The 21,742-nt window shown below is 39.9% G+C and overlaps 1 protein-coding gene and 1 pseudogene across 1 annotated transcript; both read left to right on the forward strand.

The window, feature by feature from the left end:
• Positions 1 to 2,869, forward strand: LOC105728917 (DNA repair protein complementing XP-C cells-like; annotated as a pseudogene).
• A 3,722-nt stretch (positions 2,870 to 6,591) lies between these two features.
• On the forward strand, positions 6,592 to 9,524 carry CCER1 (coiled-coil glutamate rich protein 1). The gene has a single exon (XM_064376698.1). It carries the CDS (start codon positions 7,027 to 7,029, stop codon positions 8,227 to 8,229), a length of 1,203 nt encoding a protein of 400 aa, XP_064232768.1. The 5' UTR covers positions 6,592 to 7,026; the 3' UTR covers positions 8,230 to 9,524.
• The last annotated feature ends 12,218 nt before the right edge of the window (positions 9,525 to 21,742 follow it).

Raw genomic sequence — 21,742 nt, forward strand, 5'->3', positions numbered from 1 at the left:
GAGTTCAAGGGCAAGAGCAAGGCCAGATGTGAGATGGAGAAGGAGGAAGCCTTTGAAGATGAGATACCCCCAAAGAAGAGCCTTCTCTCCAAAGTTTCACAAGGAAAGAGGAAGAGAGGCTGCAGTGATCCTGGGGGTTCAGCAGATGGTACGGCAAAAAAGAAAGTGGCCAAGGTGACTGTTAAATCTGAAAACCTCAAGGTTATAAAGAATGAAGCCCTGAGCGACGCGGATGACTTCCAGGACTTTCCAAGTGACCTCAAGAAGGCACACTGTCCGAAGAGAGGGGCTACCATGAATGAAGACAGCAATGAAGAACGGGAAGGAAGTGAAGATGACTGGGAAGAGGCTGAAGAACATAGCGAGCCTGTGCTGGGTGACATGAGAGAAAGCATAGCCTTCTCTCAATCTCTCCTGCCTGTGAAGCCAGTGGAGATAGAGACTGAAATGTCAGAGCAGGCAAACACAAGAGAAAGAAGTGAAAAGATAAAAATGGAGTTTGAGACACATCTTCGGAAGACGACAAGATGTTTCAATAAAGAGGTCCATGAGGACACACACAAGGTGCATCCTGTCTGCTAGCAAATGGCTTCTATTGAAATAATATCTGCAGGCAGCCAGATCTGCATACTATAGGCCTCTCCATCATCCCAGCCTGCTTTATCAGAGTGCCTCCTCGAGATGTGGACACCTACTACCTTTCAAATCTGTTCACTGGAACATTTACAGTTAATGCAGAACTTTCATTCAGACACTGAACAAGATAACCTGCAAACTACGTTGGAAAGAAAATTTCCTATTTACTCTGCTCGAGATCATAAGGAATTGGTCCGTATATTCTTACTGATTCTCCAGGCTCTGCAGCTTCTGACCTGGCTGGTAATGTGTCTGCAGCCAATTCCTCTGAAGTCAGCAGCAGCAAAGGGAAAGAAACCTTCCAAGGAGAGATTGACTGTGGATTCTGGAGGCTCCTCAGAAACTTCCAGCTAAGTTCTAGAAAATCACACCAAGCCAAAGACCAGCAAAGAAACCAAACAAGAGGAAACCTTTGCTAAGGGCACCTGCAAGCCAAGTGCCAAAGGGAAGAGGAACAGGGAGGCAGAAAGAAACAGAGCAAGCCCTCCTCCAGTGAGGAAGATGAGGGCACGAGGGACAAGCAAGAGGAAGCAACCATGTGACGTCCACATGGCCAGGAGTGGCAAGTGGCCTCCAGGGTGTTTTATAAAGAGGATAGTGGGAGTGATAAAGCTGGCAATGGCTCTGGGTTTGAGCTCTTCACTGGAGAAAACTCTGCTCCCTCTGATGAGGATTCCGAGCCCAGCCTCCAAAGCAGAGGAAGGCCCCCGCTCCTCAGAGGACAAAGGCTGGATCCAAGAGTGCCTCCAGCACCAACATGGGAGCCATCATAAGGACCCAAGCTTTCCAGCGGCATCCTCAAGCTCTCAGAGCAGTAAAAGAGGAAAGAAAATGTCCAGTGATGGTGAGAAGGCAGAAAGAAGGAGCCTGGTTGGTGTAGATCAGTGGCTAGAGGCATTCTGTGAACAGGAGGAAAAGTGGATATGTGTGGACTGTGTGCACAACGTGGTGGTCCAGCCTCTGACCTGTTACAGGTACGCTACCAAGCCCATGACCTATGTGGTGGGCATTGACAGTGACTGCCGGTCAGAGATGTCACATAGAGGTATGACCCAACCTGGATGACAGTGACCTGCAAGTATTGGGCTGTTGCTGAGTGATGGGCCAAGACCTTAAGACCATGTCAGAGCCTATTTATGGATAGGGGAAGAAAGACTTGGAATTTCAGGCAAAACACATGGACCAGTCTTTGCCCACTGCCATTGGCTTATATAAGAACCACTGTCTGTATGCCTTGAAGCAGCATCCCCTAAAATATGAGGCCATCTCTCCAGAGACAGCTGCCATCTGGGGTATTGTCATGAAAAAGTGGTCTACTCCAGGGATTGAGTGCACACTCTGCTCTCCAGGGACACATGGCTGAAGAAAGCAAGAGTGGTGAGGCATGGAGAAGTGCCCTACAAGATGGCGAAAGGCTATTCCAACGTGCCTGGAAAGCCCGACTTGCTGAGAACCAGCTGGAGGAACAAAATGACCTGGGCCTGTTTGGCTACTGGCAGACAGAGGAGTATCAGCCCCTCGTGGCCATGGGTGGGAAGGTGCCCGGAACAAGTTAGGGAATGTGTGCCTCTTCCTGCCCACCATGATGCCTGTTGGCTGTGTCCAGCTGGAGGACCTGCCCAGTCTACAACACATGGCCCGCAAGCTGGACATCAACTGTGTCCAGGCCATCACTGGCTTTGATTTCCATGGCGGCCACTCCCATCCCATGACTGACGGATACATCGTCTGTGTGGAATTCAAAGATGTGCTCCTGTCCGCCTGGGAAAATGAGCAGACGATCATTGAAAAGAAGGAGAAGGAGCAAAGAGAGAAGTGGGCTCTAGGGAACTGGAAGCTGCTGGCCAAAGGTCTGATCATCAGGGAGAGGCTGAAGTGTCGCTGCAGGCTCAAGAGTGAGGCACCAGCTCCCCACGCAGATGCAGGAGGTGGACTCTCTTCTGATGAAGAGGAGGGGACTAGCTCTTAAGGAGAAGCGGCCAGGATACTGGCTGCCTCCTGGCCTCAAAACCGGGAAGATAAAGAAAAGCAGAAGCTGAAGGGTGGCCCCAAGAAGACCAAAAGGGAATGGAAGGCAGCAGCTTCCCACCTGTTCTCATTTGAGAAGCTGTGTGCTGAGCCTCCACTACAGGGACACCCACCACTTGTTGCTGCCCCGCTACAGGCCCCACACCTGCCCTGGGCATGCCCAGCCCCTGGTGATGGGGGCTTCTCTGCTGAGATGGCAAACTGAGGCAGCATGCACTGAGGCGGGGCCAGGAAAGAGGAGGTAGAACTGAGGAGGTGCTGCAGCTCAAGCCTGGCCCCAGCCCTGTCCCAGCCCTTGTCAGATTCACCCAGGATGAAGCCTTCAAAGCTTTTGCTACCAAAGCCCACTCACTCTTTGGGCTACAGAACACTTTGCTGGAAGACATTTTCCTGCCTCCTAGACCTGTTCTTCCCATCTTTGGAAATATCAGTTTTTGTATGGAAGCCACTGGGAGATTTCTGGATGGTGGTGCATCCATGAATGCACTGATCCTTTCTTCCAGTTAGAGGCTTCATGTGTCTAACAAGTTCACTTGCCTCAGTTGCGGACCTGGGACTGTCCGCAACTTTCTCTGAAGGCCCGTTACCTTCCCCTGAATCAGGCTTACTAATGCTGCCCTCGCTGACTCTTTGCATTAGGGGAGAGCAGAGGAGAAGTACAGGTCATCTCGGATTATGGAATTGCTGGGATCTAGTTTTCCAAGTAACATTTTGTGGTGGCAGAAGCCTAGAAAAAGAGCTAAAGTTGGGGAAAAAAAAGGACAAACACCAATTGAAAATTAAGGAACTGTTAGTAAAAATAGATCAGTGTTAAACTAGATTCTATTCATTACTAGATAAATGTATAAAGCTCTCTGTACTACAGATACTCAGGAGAGATAACATTTATAACATTTTGAGAAAAAAAAGAAAGCATTTATTTTTTTAAAAAAGGCAAGGTACTCTTATAAAACCATCAGATTAAGACTTACTCACTACCACAGGAACAGTATGGGGAAACTGTCCCCATGATTTAATTTTCTCTCACTGGGTCCCTCCCACAACATGTGGGAATTATGGGAGCTACAATTCAAGATGAGATTTGGGCGGGAACACAGCCAAACCATATCATAGCCAGCTGAGCCCCTGGACAGAGCCCACTAAGCTATTCCTGGACCCCTGACTCCTGAAAACCTTGAGATAATAAATGCTTATTGTTTTAAGTAACCAAGGTTGTGATCATTTGTTATGTAGCAACAGAAAGCTAATACAACATTCAACAACAGGATGAATGTGTTATATTTCAATATTGAATCAGAGTATTTCATTTCATGGTATTGAGAGAATATGGGTAAATTAAAAATGTGTCCTTACATTGGTCAACAGGTACAAAGTTTCAGGTGGAGAGAAGGAATAAGTTTTGGTGTTCTATTGCACATCAAGGTGACTACGGTGAACACTAATGTATTGTGCATTTCAAAGTAGTTATGAGAGGATTTTAATTCTCACTACAATTAAATAACAAATATTTGAAGAAATATACTAATTAGCCTAATTTGATTATTCCATAAAGTATACATGTATGGAAAGATCATGTTACCACATATGTATATATGCAATCATTTGTCACTAAAAAAAACTATAAAAATGTGTCTTTAAAAATTAATTCAATGTCTGACTTTTTATTTAACATGCTTTGGTGGTAAATTTTCTTAGGCAATTTACCAGTACATTCAAAACTTGAATTATATTTCTAATCTCAGTAAAAATAAAAATTAAAATCATAATCAAAATAATAAATTGCTGCTTCCCTTAAGAAAATTTGGGCAAGCCAATAATATGTCAATGTTTTTCTAACAGGGAGAGTAAACATTCTCACCATGCAAAAAGTATGTAATGCCAAGAATAGTTGTATAGAGGTCACATCACCTGATCAAAACCTGATGTCCTTAATCACCTGTAAAATGAGTTAACCACCTCTTTTAAAACAAAAAGAAACTGACTGGAATTCCACTACAGCAACATGGTCCATCTATAATTCTCTCAATTTAAACCCATTTTTGCATGACACACATGTCCTTAGAAAAGTAAAACTGGGCTCTCACCATTCCACTTTGATTAAGTAGAGCAGGGTCAGAATCACTGCCAAAGGTGAGTTCATTTCTAGAAAGGGATACTGTAGGCTAAACATGTCAGCATTCTGTACTTTGAGTCAAACAGGCTTGTCCTCAGCAAACCACAGAGCAAATGAAATTAAATGAAGCCTGTGGATTCTACAGGTCCCAGGGCAAATGTTGGAGTCCTGATCCAAGACCCCCTATAAAGTTATCAATTTTCAGCCAGGAATGCATAAATGACCTTTGCTAGCTTCAGGGCTTTCACACATTTTGCTTTTCTGGCATTTAATGGAGTCGTATATAGACTGAACTTCCCAGTGGGCAGTGTTCCATTTTGTGTAATTCTACTCAGCACAGAAAAGTAATAAAGGGATATACCCTGAGACAATTTTCTCTAGGTTCAAGTATGGTAGCACTTTCCTTGACATTTCACACAGGACAAGGAAACAAGCCAGGGGAGGGGAGGGGGATACCTATTTTTGCATCAAGCACAAGTGTCTTTACATGTACTACACCACCTCCTTTATAAGTCACAAAGTATTTAATATAAAGATGATAGTTAACAGTTACTGATTACCCTTTAAGGAATTACAGTAAGTCCTCACTTAGCATCACAGGTTCCTGGAAACTGCTACTTTTAAGTGGAAAGACATATTTAAAAAATGGGGTTTAAAAAAAAAATAAAAAATAAAAATGGGGTTTTGTTGTTGTTTTGCCTCAGCAACGTTATAAGGAAATGACATTGAGTAAAACATTATTAGAGGACCTGCTATATGCATTTAATTCTTTACACAACTGTATGAAAAATGTTCCTGTATAATTGTGGTACGGGTAAGGAAACAGGCTTAAGGAGATTAGTAATTGGTGAGTTGAAGTTGAATCACATTTATTTAAATTAAAATCCATATGCTTAACCACAATGCTTTAAAGGCTTCCCTTGTATATGCTGTATGGTCAGTGAAGGGACAAAAGGAAAGACAATGGGAATATTCTATTCCCAAGGACAAACCTGTGGTATTCATCCTGGTAATAATAATATTTGTTTAATCAAGGTGCATATATATGGTATATTACAAATAGCAAAGTACCTTCGAAAACGTATGTCATTTAGTTATCACAAGAGTCCTACCGGTGGTTTGGTAGAGCATATAGCGATGTCATTAAGAACCTAACTTTGGGGTCAAACAGGTTTAGGCTTAAATAGTAGCCCCGAAATTTATTAGCCCCACAACCACGGGGAAAGTAACCTTTCAGTTCCCTCATCTGTGACAGGTGATAAGATACGTCTATCTCTCAGGGTAGATGACAGGATTGTCAGTGAGCACACGCAATAAAAATGTTTGCGGTCTTGTTTTACTTATTATGAATCCTGATTCCCAGGAGTAAGAAGAGTTGGCACCGACCAGAAAGGAAGAGGTTGGGCCAAGTTTTCTTTCTTCAGTAATTTTCCTTTATCCCTTAGGCCATCCAAAGGTGTAGAATGTGAGATTTCCAATACTCAAGTTCTCCCGTCCCTACCCGGTTCAGCTGAAGGCCCATCTTCTAAACCCCTCACTCAAGGCGATACAACGCGTTCGGCTAAACTCCCTCCAGCCTTGCTTGATTGAGCAGCCCAAACTCAGCCTGGACTCCTCTTCGCGTCCCTCAAACATTGCGTCACAAGCCCCCTGAGAATGTTCATCTGGAGCCTGGTTCTGGCCAGAACCCGGTCGTGGCGCACAGGGAGGACGATTTCGACCCCAATTGGCTGTTGCCCTGGGTGACCAAGAACGCGGTGGGGACGCGGGAGGCCACGGCAGGTATTTAAAGGCTGCCGCTGCCTGCGCCACACCAGTCCCGCCAGGACGGCGACAGCGAAGCACCTGGGTTGAGAGGGAGCAGCAAGGTAACTGCGCAACCCCTGCCTCCCCGGAGCCCTCCCGCGCCTCAGCCGAGCAGGGTGTGGGGGGACCCAGGAGTGGGTCTCACTGCGTGTCACCTGCCAACACCTTCCGCCCCCACCATCCTTACCCAGCCCCAGTCTCACCCAGCATACCAGGGCGAGACAACCCGGGTGCGAAGGACAAGAGATTACGACAGAAGAGGGAGCAAACCAGGAAGACAGCGGCCTCCTGGAGAGGAAAACGTGATCCCAGGGGCAGACACGTGGCGCTGCGTGGAGAGAGACAGGGTGACGAGACGAGGCTCTTCCGACCGTCCCGTTTGGCCAAACTTGAGGACAGCTTCTGGGTCGCTACCATCTAGACCTCTCAGAGCTCCCTGAACCATGATGGAGACCTTCAACATGAGAGAAGACCCGCTGAAGCTGGGGGGCGGCGGCGCGGCACACTCGGCCTCCCTGCGCTCCTGGTCGTCCTGCCACCGAAGGCACCGGGGCGCTCCAGTGTACAATAGATGGCACCACTATAGCCCCCAAACCAAGTATGGGCCCTCAAGGAAACAGCCAAAGCAACAGCACGGCCCGGGGTTTTGGTTCCAACCACCCGTGTGCTCTAACTGGGGGTGCTGGGGAGGGCCCTGGTGCCCATCCCCTCCGGTATTCCGGAGGCCCCCCGGCCAGGTGCAAGTGATTCGTGTGTACGGCCTGCACCCGCTCTGCTTTTGCTGCTGCTCCTGCTGGAGCGGATCCTGGAACCCTGACTGGGCGAGGCCCCCAGGCAAGAAGAAGCACTGGGGCCGCAGGGGCCGCAGAGGCCGCGGCCCGCGCCACCACCCTCGCCGCTCCTCCCCGCGGAGCCCGCCCGTGGATCTGAGCACACCGCTGCGGCCGGCCAGCCCGTACGATTGGCGACCGCCTGGCATGCGAGCGCCGCGCAACACCACCCAGTTCATCATGGACCAGATCTACGCGGACATGAGGCAGAAGGAGGAGCTGGAGCGTCAGCAGGAGGCCGTGAGGGCGCAGCAGGCCCTGGTGGGAGGCGAGACCTCCCCAGCCGGATCCTCCGGAAACAACGCGCCTCCTGGCGGCAGCGAGGAAACCTGGCCGCTGCAGGAAACTTTGTATGACCTTGCGCAGAATCCTCTAGCATTCAGTCCTACCCCAGAGGAAAACCAGCCTCCTGCCCCTAAACTGGTGAAGGAAGAGGAGGAGGAGGAGGAGAAAAATGATGATGAGTACGACCAAGAGGTGTGTGATGCAAAGGAGGAGAGCGAGGAGGAGGAAGGAGAGGTTGAAGATGAAGAAGAGGTCGAAGATGAGAAAGAGAAAGAAGTCGAAGGGGCTGAATATGTGGAGGAGCGGGAGGAAGAGGAAGAGGAGGAGTTGGGAGAGGAAGAGGAGGGCCTGGAGGAGAACAAGCAGGGAGGAGAAGAATTTCACTTGCCTGTGGAAATGCCTCTATCAATCTTCATAGGGGCTGAAGAAACGAGAAAGAACTTTATAAACTGTACTTTTTTAGACCCAGAGCAGATAATTCCCAACGTACCACTGGAATCCCTGTTCCTGTCACAGGACTTTAACTGTTAGACATCAGAAAAGGGATTGAGAAAAAGGATGGAACTGATTTGAGGCTAAACTGGATTAGCAATTTATTAAAAACTGATTAAAAAGTGAGTTCCATTAATAAACAGATCTATGTAAACACCTTCTTTGGCCATTATAAAATGTTTAAAATTTGATGTGGTTGTGTATGACTATGGGTTGGGGGGAGCTTTCAAATATAATTTTACGGGAACTGATGAAAGGCCAAATATTTTATTACTTAACATTTGAATATTTTCATTTGATGTCTTCCCCTCTAGAAAATTGAGTTGTTTTTTCAATCTGGTAATGATGAAAAAAATGCTTTGTTTTTGCAACAAATTTATACAACTTAGCCACTTACCGATCTTGGAATCAAGCGATAGTTTGTTACATGCTTAAGAAGGGCATTCTAAGGCTACTGAATGTCAACCAGTGCTCTTAACAAAACTGAAGCCATTTTAAATCCCTGCATTTTTTCAACAATATTTTTCCTCATAGATTTTTCCACCTTCAGAGTTCATTTTTGAGGGTTGTATTTTCTTAACCTCATTTGCAGTCTCTTGTGGCATCGCTCATTTATATTCCTTGTTCCACAGTGCTATGGATCTTCCTCAGAAGAACATGAAGTTGCTTCTGTGGAACTGGTTATCTGCCATGGCCTCAACAATCCATAATCCATTCATGGAGAGGATTCCCCATGGTCAGAAGTCAGCTTGCACGTCTAGTTAAAATCCAAGGTAACTGCAAACAATGGAACATAGCTTAGGTATTGAAGCCTCGTTATTGGATGTAGTCTTTGTCATAAGTTCTGAGCAGCCATAAAGATAGTTTTGCAGAATGGATTTTTTAAAAGAAAAACATTATTGACCATTTGGGGATGGAATATCTTACTTTATTTTTCAATTTGTCTTCCTTATAAAGGAGAGTAAAACAAACACATGTAAGTGTGAGTCTGTGTGAGCTAGTTTCTGATGTCTAAATAGCAGTTACCTATGGAGAATACGTCATTCAAAGTAACAGCTTGTGTTCAAACATTTTTAGGAAGTAATAATATGTTTCTTCCTGGACAGTTAATAAAAGTTCCATCCATAGCATATTTCCAGGATATCCTTAGATGATGAATTTGAATCTGCCTTCTCAGAAATTACATCATTTGACTTTGAACCACAACTTAGCATTTATTTGTTGAAGAGAAGAATGTGTGGTGATGTCTTACCTGAGTGTTGATTGTTACTGATATATTGCAGTTTTCAAGGTGATAAGCTTAAGCTATTAAATAATTTTTAAAAAGTATTAAATGAAAGTAACTTGCCTCTCATTTCTCATTATTTAAATATCACAAATCTATGCAGCAATGCTTCAGTGGCCAAAAGGATGAATAGAAGAGAGGGGGAAAAATGTAATAATTTTAAAATTACACCAAACATTCCAAATTGCAGTGGTGAATAACCAAAACTCTAAGAAATCATTACTTTTTACAAGATGGAATTTCTTAATGACCTCTAAAATTAAAATTAGCCATCTCTATGTGTTTTACTGTTCTAATACATGTATGTAGAGGGAAATCAAGAATCCACCTCCGAAAGCTAAGTGATAAATCCTTGCAAGTCATAGCCCATAAATACAAAAGGTCAAACTTAAGTTTGCTCTCACTGGAGAAGCCTTTTTTCATTTTAGATTAGATGTCTTCACAATCCCATCCAGATATTTCTGTATTTCTTCCTGCAAAATATTTTACTTTTAAATTTAAGGATTCACTACATATTAATTGTCTCCATATGCACAAGGTGTTATTCACTAGTTACTTCAAGGGATGTAAACATGGGCAGTGCCTCAGGAGTCTACATTCTTGCTCATGAACAGTTGTTCAACACATAATTGAACTACTGGGGGCCAAGCACTGTGAACAGTGATAAGAATACTATAGTGAATATGCAAAAACACTCTCTAATGTTGTTATTGTTTAGTAGAAAAGTCAGACATTAAATGAGTTAGATGGATGGCTCATTGCAAGTGTTCTGAGGGAAAGGTACCAATAAAGAAACATAGAGCACTGGAGTGCCCATGAGTAAGGCTGAGGATGTTTATGGTGGGCAGAGAGACCCCTAAGTCTCAAGGCCAAAAGCTGGGAGGAGCTTGGTGCCTTTGAGGAACTGAGTGTCTGGACGGACCAGAGAGACTGGAATCAGCAGCCAATGAAAGTTAGAGAAGTGTGCAGAACCCATACAATCTATTCACTTTTATGCCATCCATATCTTCTGAAATAGACACCAGCAAAGATTAATGTGAGAAGAAAACTATTAGTCATCAATGATTCTCTACCTGAACTTTTTTTTTAATTAGCCAGATATTGTGATGCTTGCTTTAATAATCCTGATGTAGGGGTTGAAGGGATTGCTCATCCTGGAACACCCACCATCTAGCCACCCACTATCATGTAATGCGGGGGATCCTAGGGTTTCCTGCTCAGCATGATTGGAGCACCATAGTTCTCAACTCCCAGGGAGAGCCTCTTGCACCATGTATTCAGTACAACTTGATGAATCCCATAGCCTTTACAGTGTTAGTATGGTTCTCAATAACCCAGTCTTTAGTTTTAGAGGTACATGTACACTTGAAAAGAGAAGACAATTTCCAAAATAAGTTCGTTATTATTAAAATCATTTCACGGCAATCCCAGCACTTCGGGAGGCTGAGGCAAGTGGATCACGAGGTTATATGGAGACCAGCCTGGCCAACATGGTGAAACCCCGTCTCTACTAAAAATACAAAAATTAGCTGGGCATGGCGGTGTATGCCTGTAATCCCAGCTACTCAGGAGGCTGAGGCAGGAGAATAGCTTGAACCAGGGAGTCGGGGGTTGCAGTGAGCTGAGATCACGCCACTGCACTGTAGCCTAGCAACAGAGCGAGACTCTGTCTCAAAAAAATAATCATTTCAAACTTTATTGGTTGAACACATTGAGGATGAGGTGTCAGTCATTTCTTTCAAGAATGGAGCTATTTTGTCAATTGTCAGAAAAATAACATTATAAATCATAAACATGATTAGAGATCCTGAACTTGGTAAGCATCTTTGCTGTCTATTCTGAGGTTTTTTTGTTTGCTTGTTTTTTCTCAAGTAGAGATTCTGGCATTTTCATCTTCTAGGGACTGACAGCATTTCTTGATTTGTCTTCATTACTTTGTGTACGCAGTAACTTAGAGGAATTTTATTTTCTGTGAAAAGATTAGCCCTCTAAAGATGGTAAATATACTTGACATCTAGAGATCAACTCTGAACTCTGAGTATATTTTTATGAAATTTTAGAACATCCATATATGAGGAAGATAGCATTTCTAACATCTTTAGTTCCATTAAAATAAATGGAAAAGGTGAAATGACCAATCTCCTGCCAGTTAACACCAAATCTACAGATCTGGAAAATAACTGATACATCTCCCATAAGTGACCATGGATTTTAAGGGAATCGATAAGACTAAAAAAAATTTTCTTAAATTTTATTTTGTTTTTAGCAGGATAACAGAATGATACATGCAGCCATGTTTTGTATTCGATCAGGTTTATGTTAATGTACAACAATGGAAAATTAATCAATGTCGTCAAATCACTTTGGCCTTTGATATTAAAATCAAAATCAGAATGTGGCTGTCTTAGCTGTTTCAGTACTAGTGTTTTTCTTTATTTAGTTTTAGTTAATTAGTGGAATACAGTCCAATATTGAGGTCGGCTGATGGAAGAGAAGGAAGGGATTTGGATGTGGTGTGGGGAGGCCTGGATGTGTGTTGTCCTGCTGCCTAAGTGACCTGTGGTGGTAGCCACCTGCCTTGGGTTTCTGTTTCCTCGATGTTAGTGATTATACTTGATTACTTCGGCATATTGTGAAGACAAAATACCCAATATCTAAGCAGAATTGTATTTTAACTGCAAAACACTGTTGACCCTTATACATTAAACTACATTTTATAAAGTTATCTCACATAAATTCTGAACATTAGATCAGTCTAAATCTATTAGCAAGACCCAGAAAATCTCATAGCAATTCTATTGGGCTGACATATCAGATATTTCAGTTGTTATTAATACCACAGGACTAAGTATGAACCAACTTGTCCTTGAAATGTAGTTTTGGCCTCTGGCAAAATAGTATGTAAATGGACACTTCACACTGTCTACTGCCTTGATATTTGAAGTATGGTCCATGAACCAGCAGCACTGACACCACCTGAGAACTTATTAGAAATGCTGAAGAAAGCCCAGGCTTCCCCAGACTTACTAAATTAGAATATGCTTTCTAACAAAGTCTCTAAGTGATAGGCGTGTATGTTAAAGACTCAGAAGCTCTGTGGTTTAGGTGTTAGACCCACCGCAGAAGGCTCATGGGAATTTAATGATTAACTCTATGGTTTATGCATTCAAAACTATCATATTCTACTTGTATGACCTCAGGATTGTTACTGAAATTTTGACCTCTCATCTATAGTACCTACCTCACAAATGAAATGAGATTATAAAGACTAATGAGATAATAGTTACCAACACTCTGAACAATGGTAATCAATACTTTCTAGTTATAATAAGTATTCAGTAAATACACAAATGAGGCAATAGACATATTACGTGGTGTCTAGAAATTACTTGTTAGTGATGGAGCAACTATAAAAGTAAACTCTCTCAAAATAACAAAATGATTCATTAACTCTGTCCTATTTCCGCTAGTATAACTATAATCAGATACTTTACCTTTGAGCTGCAGACACCATTATGCAGCCTAGCTAAGAACCAGTTAAATCTCTAGAGCTGCACTCTTTCCCAAGATAATATTCTCTGTCCTTTATCGACCCTCTGCCCCTGCCCTTGCCTCAGGTCTATGATGTGTCCTTTTATGGTTGACATTAATGCTATAATGGTTGGTGTTAAGAATTACTCGTCCTTTTCCATAGAAGCAATGGATAGTTGAATGCATCTTTTCAAAATCAAAATGAAAGCAACTGTAATACTAGAAAAAAAAATCTGTTTGTAGTGGCTTAATAGTTTATGTAAGTGATTATCATGACAATCTAACACATGAATGTTTTATGCATAATGTATACCTATATACACATCTGGTGGGAAAAAAGTTGCCTGAGTGGGATAAATTGTTATAAATGTTGTTTTGTTGCTTCTCATATATAATTAAAGTAAAATCCAAATTTTACTTTAGAAAAGTATTCATAAAAATGTATAGGTAATTTTATACCTGTATAAGATAACTGGATATCATTCCTCATATTACCACTTTATCGAAGGTTCTGTTTTAGGCTACACTTAAATTTAAGCTTATTGTAGATCAAGATACAGATACAGATATATGAAAATGCCAAACAATGTTTAATGCCTGTTGTAAGTCACTTATACAGAACATTTAAACTATCACAGTGTAAACCTCAGATTTCAAAACACATTTGAGTACATACAAGGTGGTTCACATACATTATCACATTTAAACATATAACTACTCTATGAACTAATGCTTTTTCTCCCTTTTTATGGATAAAATAACTGAAACTGAAAGGAAATTATTTCAGGACCCAAGTTCCCTATTTTAGTTAAAAGCTGTAGGCACACAGCTTTTAACTAAAATTATGTGTTACTTCAACATACTGTTGTTTTATTTCAAACAACTTGTCTAGAAGCAAAATTTCCTTTAATAAATTTGACCTGACTCCAAGGAAGGTAGGCATCTAGAGAAGAGATGCTAAAATCCCTATTTCAATTATAATTATTACACCAGCACACACGAATGTCAAGAGTGTGATATGCAAGGTTGATTCACCCTTGCTAGGCCACTGGGCTGGAATCAGTCATCCTAGAGTATAAGTGTTTTTTTGTTTTTTTTTTTCTTTTCCTAATGGCCAGGAGGAATTATAAGAGAGTTATTTGGAGGATCAAGACACAGAAGAATATAGTGCTCTACCTATATATTGCTGCATGGTAATATGAATAGTAGTTCTACTACGAGGGGCAGGGTGGGAGGCAGGGAGGGAGTGTTGAGACAAATGTATTCCTGGAACGAACTACATTTAAATACTTCTCTGGCATTGCCTCAAATCAAGCATACATTCATTTCAAAATAAATTCAGTCAAGATGGGTATAACAAGTACAGAATTTAACTTTTAGATGTCAACCATTTTAGAAAATCCGCTTACATACAAATACTTGTATAAATAGAGGTACATAGCAGAGTTTCTCTAACAGAAAAATCCTATATTCAGAAGGATTCCCAAGAGGAGTGACTGACAATTGCCCTCCTTGAATGATGGGCAGTTATGATACTACATAATAGAGCTAAAACGTTCTCTGTAACCATGAACTCTAGGGCCTAATGTCTTGCAACTTTGAGCAGCTAGTGACTCTTGACAACTTGCTAGGGTCATTTCTCTACTGCAGATGCTATAGTACCCTAGCCGGTCTACCTTAGTATGATAAACTGATTTCTAGCACACAGACCATGCATGTATTTCTAACTCTGGATTCCAACTACTAGAGTATCTAGATTATCTAATTTATTGTAAAATTATTGTAAAATTTAACATACAAACAAAAAAACTTGTAGACTTTGTATGTTGAAAGGTCATCTGCTCAAATCATTTATTCCTCCCATCTTTTTATACAGAAAATATCTGAGTGTTTTCTATATGAAGATCACATGCAGAACTGTTTTTTGTTTATGATGTAAAATACGTGGTCCTATTTCCAGCAATAAGAAGTTCTAGATTTAATTTTTAAAAAAAAAAAGTTGGCTGACCCAGTGCAGTGGCTCACGCATGTAATCCCAACACTTTGGGATTGAGCCTAGGAGTTTGAGACCAACCTGGGCAACATGGAGAAACCTCATCCCTATTAGTAATAATAATAATAATAATAATCTGAGGCATGGTGGCACATGCCTGTGGTCTCAGCTACTAAAGAGGCTGAGATGGAAGGATGGCTTGAGCCCGGGAGTTGGAGGTTGAAGTGAGCAGAGATGAAGAGCAAAACGCTTACCTAGTAAAAAAAAAAAAAAAGGAAGGCTTTTGCTTTTGACCATAATTTCACCAATTGGTCCTAGTTTTGCACTATAGGAAAATAAACAAAGATATTATATTTCAAACACAAAAAGGACTTGGCTGTATTTGGATTTGGACTATCTTTTGGAGACGCTCCTCTACTTCTTTACACCATTGTTTGTGTTACATAAATTTTGACTTGTCATCTTCCTAGGCTGCTTGCTTCATTCTAAATATTTTTCTTTTTGTTTTTTGGGTGTTGCTTTTAGAATGGTCATTCTAAACTTAAGACACCAATCACATACTATTCATTCACTCTTCTCATGAGCTGGACACTATATTTCTATTCAGCTATTAAGACTGTGCTGCCTAAATTCAATACTGTGATTTCAATAAATAAATGCAATGCAATATTTAGTGAAGCATAGTAGACAGTACCAAGAGTTGTAATAAAATTTTAATGGTTACTGCATGTTCTTTTACTTTTTGATTTCTTTCAAATTCTATTGGTGATATTTTATTATTCTGGGGAGGTTATTTTGAGTAAACTTTTAACACCTAAGACTAGAAATCCACATTTCTCTTTAAAAATTTAGATTTGACATTAACTGGCATATTTGGCTGTTATTTAAGCTATTAATGTTGGCATCTTCTGATGCTTTCATATGGCATCTGAAATTTTTATAATGATTGATAGTTCTGTTATCATGCATTATTTGTGTATCCTCTTCTATGAATATATTTAGATTTTTAGCATGTCACTTTTAGTCCTAGTAATTGAAGACTCTTAAGTGGTGTTAATTTACCATTTCTCACAAAAATTTCTATTAGACTAGATATTTTATATGACATTTATCATCAAATAGTACTACCAAAAGCAGAATTGTAATGCTGCCATATATAATTACAGTTCTTATTTTTTATTAATTTTTATGGATTGCAGAATTTCCTTGAGCTGGGAGATTATGATATAGGATGGCAAGCTGAGATCAAGACTAAGTGGCTCTATATGTTCCCCTGGTAACATCCCATGGATTTTTCCAAAATCAATGTTCATCTTTTCTGAAAAAAGAATAATAAGTATTTAATGTTCTCCCTTAATCTTTTTTTTTTTTTTTTTTTTTTTTTTTGAGACGGAGTTTCGCTCTTGTTACCCAGGCTGGAGTGCAATGGCGCGATCTCGGCTCACCGCAACCTCCGCCTCCTGAGTTCAGGCAATTCTCATGCCTCAGCCTCCTGAGTAGCTGGGATTACAGGCACGCACCACCATGCCCAGCTAATTTTTTGTATTAGTAGAGACGGTGTTTCACCATGTTGACCAGGATGGTCTCGATCTCTTGACCTCGGGATCCACCCGCCTCGGCCTCCCAAAGTGCTGGGATTACAGGCTTGAGCCACCGCGCCCGGCCTCTCCCTTAATCTTAAAAAAGGTATGTGAATTCTACATTATTTCCTACACAAATATTTAATACAAAACAAATTTAATAAAATAGCTTACTTTTCTCTCCTTCACTGCCTATTTTGCCTTAAGTAGAATTTATGCTCTACAACTATTTACATATAGGCGCCACCTAGTGGCAAAGGCAAAACATTTACATGTAAGTTAATGATACATTAGCTTTTGTATTATATTCACAGATGCATCTTTTGGAACATATAATACATTAATACATATGCAGAAAGAGTATTTTAATGGTGTTGTGACAAAGAACCATATTAAGATATTTAAATTATTTATTTGAATATGCTGCTATATGGTTTGGTGTTTAAACGTTAGTATCTTTTTGAACTACAAGTCTAACTACCAAAGTGTGTGAAGGAAAGGGGGAAGACATTGGCCCACAAGAGTCCTTGTATTTCTGTGGATTATTATTTTAATACAGTTACAACAATTTTATGCCATGAATCATATTTTATCTGAAGGCATTTCTACAGTACTTCTATCTGAATTCCTTTTGACAATAACACCACTAATTAACATTAACAATCTCCACTTACAGTGTATCTGTTTTGCTTTTAATACTGACAATAAACAAGACAATTATCAAATTTAACATTGCTAAACTAAATAATGCTTAACACTTTAATCCTGAGGAATAAAAATGAGTGCATGTATCCATTGGCCTAGTAGTAAGAGCAGGACTTGAGATAGTCACCTCCTGGGACTCAAACACGGTGTAATCTGTTAATGATCATGGCCACTAATTAGGGTACATCTTGTTAGGGAAAGAAATAAACTTGCTTGTTTGCTGGTCTGGCACCCAGAGGATAATTAATATTTTTATTGCTGCTTGATTCCCAGCTCTTTCCAGCTGCTTACCTACATCTAATGGGAGCACAAATCAATGCTAAGAATGGGTTCTGCCTTAGCCTGAGAAGTAGTTTCTGCATTTACAACTGCCTTAGTGATGCATTCATCAGTTACTCCAGAGTACTTCTAGAAAGAGGTGCTTTGTACTTCCTTAACACTTCACTTTATTGATACTTCCAGTATCCTTTAAAAAGTATCTATAATTACCTGTGGTTCTCTTCTGTCTGGAAAAGGATATAGGGCAAGGAATTGATCATCTTTCTATTCCCAGTGCACAGTCTTGCACATAAGAAGCCCATAATACATAATATCAATATTTAAAAAAGAATAAAATAAAAATGTATCTATGAAATGATCTATGATTCTTAGGTAGTTCTAACAGAGAAGCATAGTTACGTATCTGTGTATGTACTAAAACCTCTTTCATTGGGAAAGCAGAAAGAAAGAATAAGTAGAGACTCAACCACATCTCTTTTACTCTGAACTGTGTGGTATAATAGCCTGGTCCTCATGCACAGATTTGCATAGGAACTGAACACAATTTTTTTGGCTCTTGGTTCCAACTTGCTGAGCCACAGAATCACCATGAGTGTGAACCACCTGGAAAATACTCGTAGCAATGCTCCTGTTTCTAAAAGGCACATGAAAATACATTTTTAGATTATTATAATTTTACAACTTAAAGCACCTGGTGGAGTTTACCATAGCCAACACTTATTTTATTCTGTTTCACTTTTGCTGAGTGCTTACCCTGTGTAGGACCTGTGCTTAGAACATACACTTAGTTTAGCAGTGAGAAAGCCATTGCTAAGAGCTCTTGACCAACTTACCCAAGGTCCCACAGCTAATAGATGACAGAGTTTGGAAGCCACACAGTCTGTTTTTATATATCATGAAGTCCACCCTGAAATGGTGGGGAGTGTGATGTAATCTTAGATTCAGTTCAGATTATTCAAGGACATAACTTGGCATCAATACCCAAAGCCAAACTTTTACAGTCATTCCGCATATTGTAATGCTGTCCTGGAAAAAGTGCTGAGTCTCAGTAATTGATGTCCAAAAGTTCTGTGATAAATTATTTATGTGATTAGCTGTTTTAAAGAAAGTAAAGAAGCAGAGTGCAAAATTGTGCTAAAATATTCACATCATTAAAGCGGTTCCCTGGCCCCTTTTCCCTTTCTTCTAAGGTGAAAGTATAAAGCTCACTCTGATTGCAGAATTCTTCATTCTCTAAATTAGGTATCAGCCTTTACTAATGGAAGTGAGTGCAAATGGAAAACTGCTAGCTACTGGCAGGAGAAGAGCCCTTGAGGTGTTATATGGCAGTCACAATTAGAAAAAAAAAAAAAATACAGTATAAAAACAAAGTCATAGCCACTATCTGGAGGTCAGTTGAAAGAAAATGGATATAATGAAAAATGGAAGTTAAAAGTTGAAAAGATTTCCCATGAACGTATCAGGCATTTCAGAGTAGGCAAAAATCTAAATAGACAATATGGATTACATTTAGTAAGAAAGAAGAACTTGTCTAAGAATACTATTATAGGTAAGATATTATAACTCCTATTTCACTGAAAGTACCATCAGATTCAGCCAGAAGTATAAGAAAAGACAGGGAGTTTAAATGTTGGTACACCTTAAAACATATCCAGCTTGCAAACCGAAGATAATCAGTGGTTCCTGAAGTTAGCATAGCTACGGAATGTTACAAGTGGACTGTCAAGTAATTTAAATGATTTTAATAAGCAGGGATAAAATATCAAGTTTACTTATCCAGGTACATATTTTCATCTTAGTTCATCAAAGAATCTTTTCTATTCCATGATCAAATATACTACTGATTTTTAAAATTATATATATATATACACATACACACACAGAATGTACATATATATGTGTGTGTGTGTGTGTGTATATATATATATATACACAAAAAAATAAATAATTACATACATATAATTTCGTATGACAGAACAGTTACCTTTGGTGTACCACTTGCTTATCTATGGAGGTGATTAGGGTAGGGATAATCTCAAAAGGGATAGAATAATTTATATTTATCTTTACCTTACAAAGATTATGCCTTCTACAGCAGACTTATCCTTTTTTTGTGTGTGTGAGAGGATAATAGATTCCATAAACATAAACTTAAAAGCAGAGGGCAGGCCTAATTTGAGGGGCTACTTATTCATTCATTCACCCATTGTGTCTTATGTCCCTTCTAAATGTCAAGCATTCTTCTAAATGCTAAAGATACATCTAGGAGTTATATTCAAATTGTTTAACCACTGGTTCTATGAGCACCAAGTAAGCAGAACAGACACTGCCCAAATAGCACCTCAGAAATAATTGCATATAAAAATATTCACTGTCCCCAAGGGGTTTTCCACTTTATTCAGAAGATTGAGTTAAAAGGCAGTCACTAGACAATTTGACAACTGTTCTAGCAATTGTAAACACAGCATATATAAAACTTTTTCAAAGAATCCCCTAAGTTTTTTCCTCCCTATTAGACTCTTGCCTGCTTTATAACCTTAATGCATTAAGATTTATGATTCAAACTATCAAATTAACTAAAAATTATCTTCAGAGCAAGAAATTTAATTTAAAATCATATTTAGGACTTTTTAGAAAGTTTGCTTTTGAAAATAGTAGCTTGTTTTTATAAAACAAAACAAATTTTTCCTGGCTGCTAAATCATTTCAACTTAAAGATATGTTCTCTCTTTTAAGTTCCCATATCTGCAACATAGCATGTAAAGAAAACACGGATCATATTTTATGTTAAATGTGCTTTCAGAAAACACGATGATTCTCTAAGACATTTATTAAAAATATCAGAAATTGGGCCACGCAGTGGCTCACTCCTGCAATCCCAGCAATTTGGGAGTCCAAGGCAGGCAGATCACGAGGTCGAGAGATCAAGACCATCCTGGCCAACATAATGAAACCCTGTCTCTACTAAAATATTGGGCATGGTGGAGCACGCCTGTAGTCCCAGATACTCGGGAGGCTGAGGCAGGAGAATTGCTTGAACCAGGGAGGTGGAGGTTGCAGTGAGCCAAGATCGTGCCATTCACTTCAGCCTGGCTCCTGGCGACAGAGTGAGACTCTGTCTCAAAAATATATGTGTGTGTGTGTGTGTGTGTGTGTGTACATATGTACATATATGTATATATCAGAAATTGAAGTAAAGAAAAATAATCCATTTTTACTTGAATTAACCAACTCAATTATTTCCCACTTTAATTGCCTCTCATTTGGAGATATAGTTATAAATTCTCAGAAACAAACAAATAAGTTGAAGAAGAAATGTCTTTGTTAATTTTTGAGACTGAATTCAGATAGAAATTCTTTTACATGTTAGAATCTTAAACACTTCCAGGGTACTAATTAAAACTTATTTTTAATTGCAAAAATTGCCAAAAATGTAAGTTCTATACTCATAATTAAATGGATATCTATTTTCTAAAAAAAAAATCTATATTATAAACTCTCTCTAGATATGGAGGAAGACATTAAAATCAAGCCCTAATGAATAAAGAAAAGCTACATGCAGTGCTATGTTCATTAGAAATAATAAAATTTTACACAAGCACACTTTCTAGGCCTACAAGGTAGTCTATTTCCCCTAGGTGGCCTACCACATTTGCTGAAATATGACACCGTTTTGCGTATTTCTTTTTCTTAAATACATATGCCATTAAATATTATGCAGCATGTGTGGTGCATTGCAGATGTTGCATTGACTTGTAAATTTCCCCTAGGTGGCGATCTTTTCAAAGAAGCTGTACAGGCACTTCCATCTAAGAAAATTGAGCTAATACGTGTGTGTGTATATGTATATATAGATATATATACACCCCACTCTAGATATTAATAATCTCTAGCTATTAATAATACTATCTTCATTACACAGAAGAGAAAATACAATTTTTGGGGGGTGACGCAATATGAATTTAAAACCTGTTCTCAAAAATCTTACAAAACTGGATATGTGGATATTATCTACTTTAAGAACTTAAATATATATTAGAGAAAATATATTTCAGAAACATTAGTTCTGGGATTGTGGTTAATTATGGATGTAGCATGAAAAAGCATACTCAAATTTTAGTCTGGGCTCATTGCTTACAGCATTTTTCCTAAAACCTCCAACATTTGTTAATTAATAAAT

Source organism: Aotus nancymaae, unplaced genomic scaffold, assembly GCF_030222135.1.
Source record: "Aotus nancymaae isolate 86718 unplaced genomic scaffold, 86718_ANA_hifiasm-v0.15.2.pri h1tg000016l, whole genome shotgun sequence".
In the NCBI taxonomy this organism is placed as follows: domain Eukaryota; kingdom Metazoa; phylum Chordata; class Mammalia; order Primates; family Aotidae; genus Aotus; species Aotus nancymaae.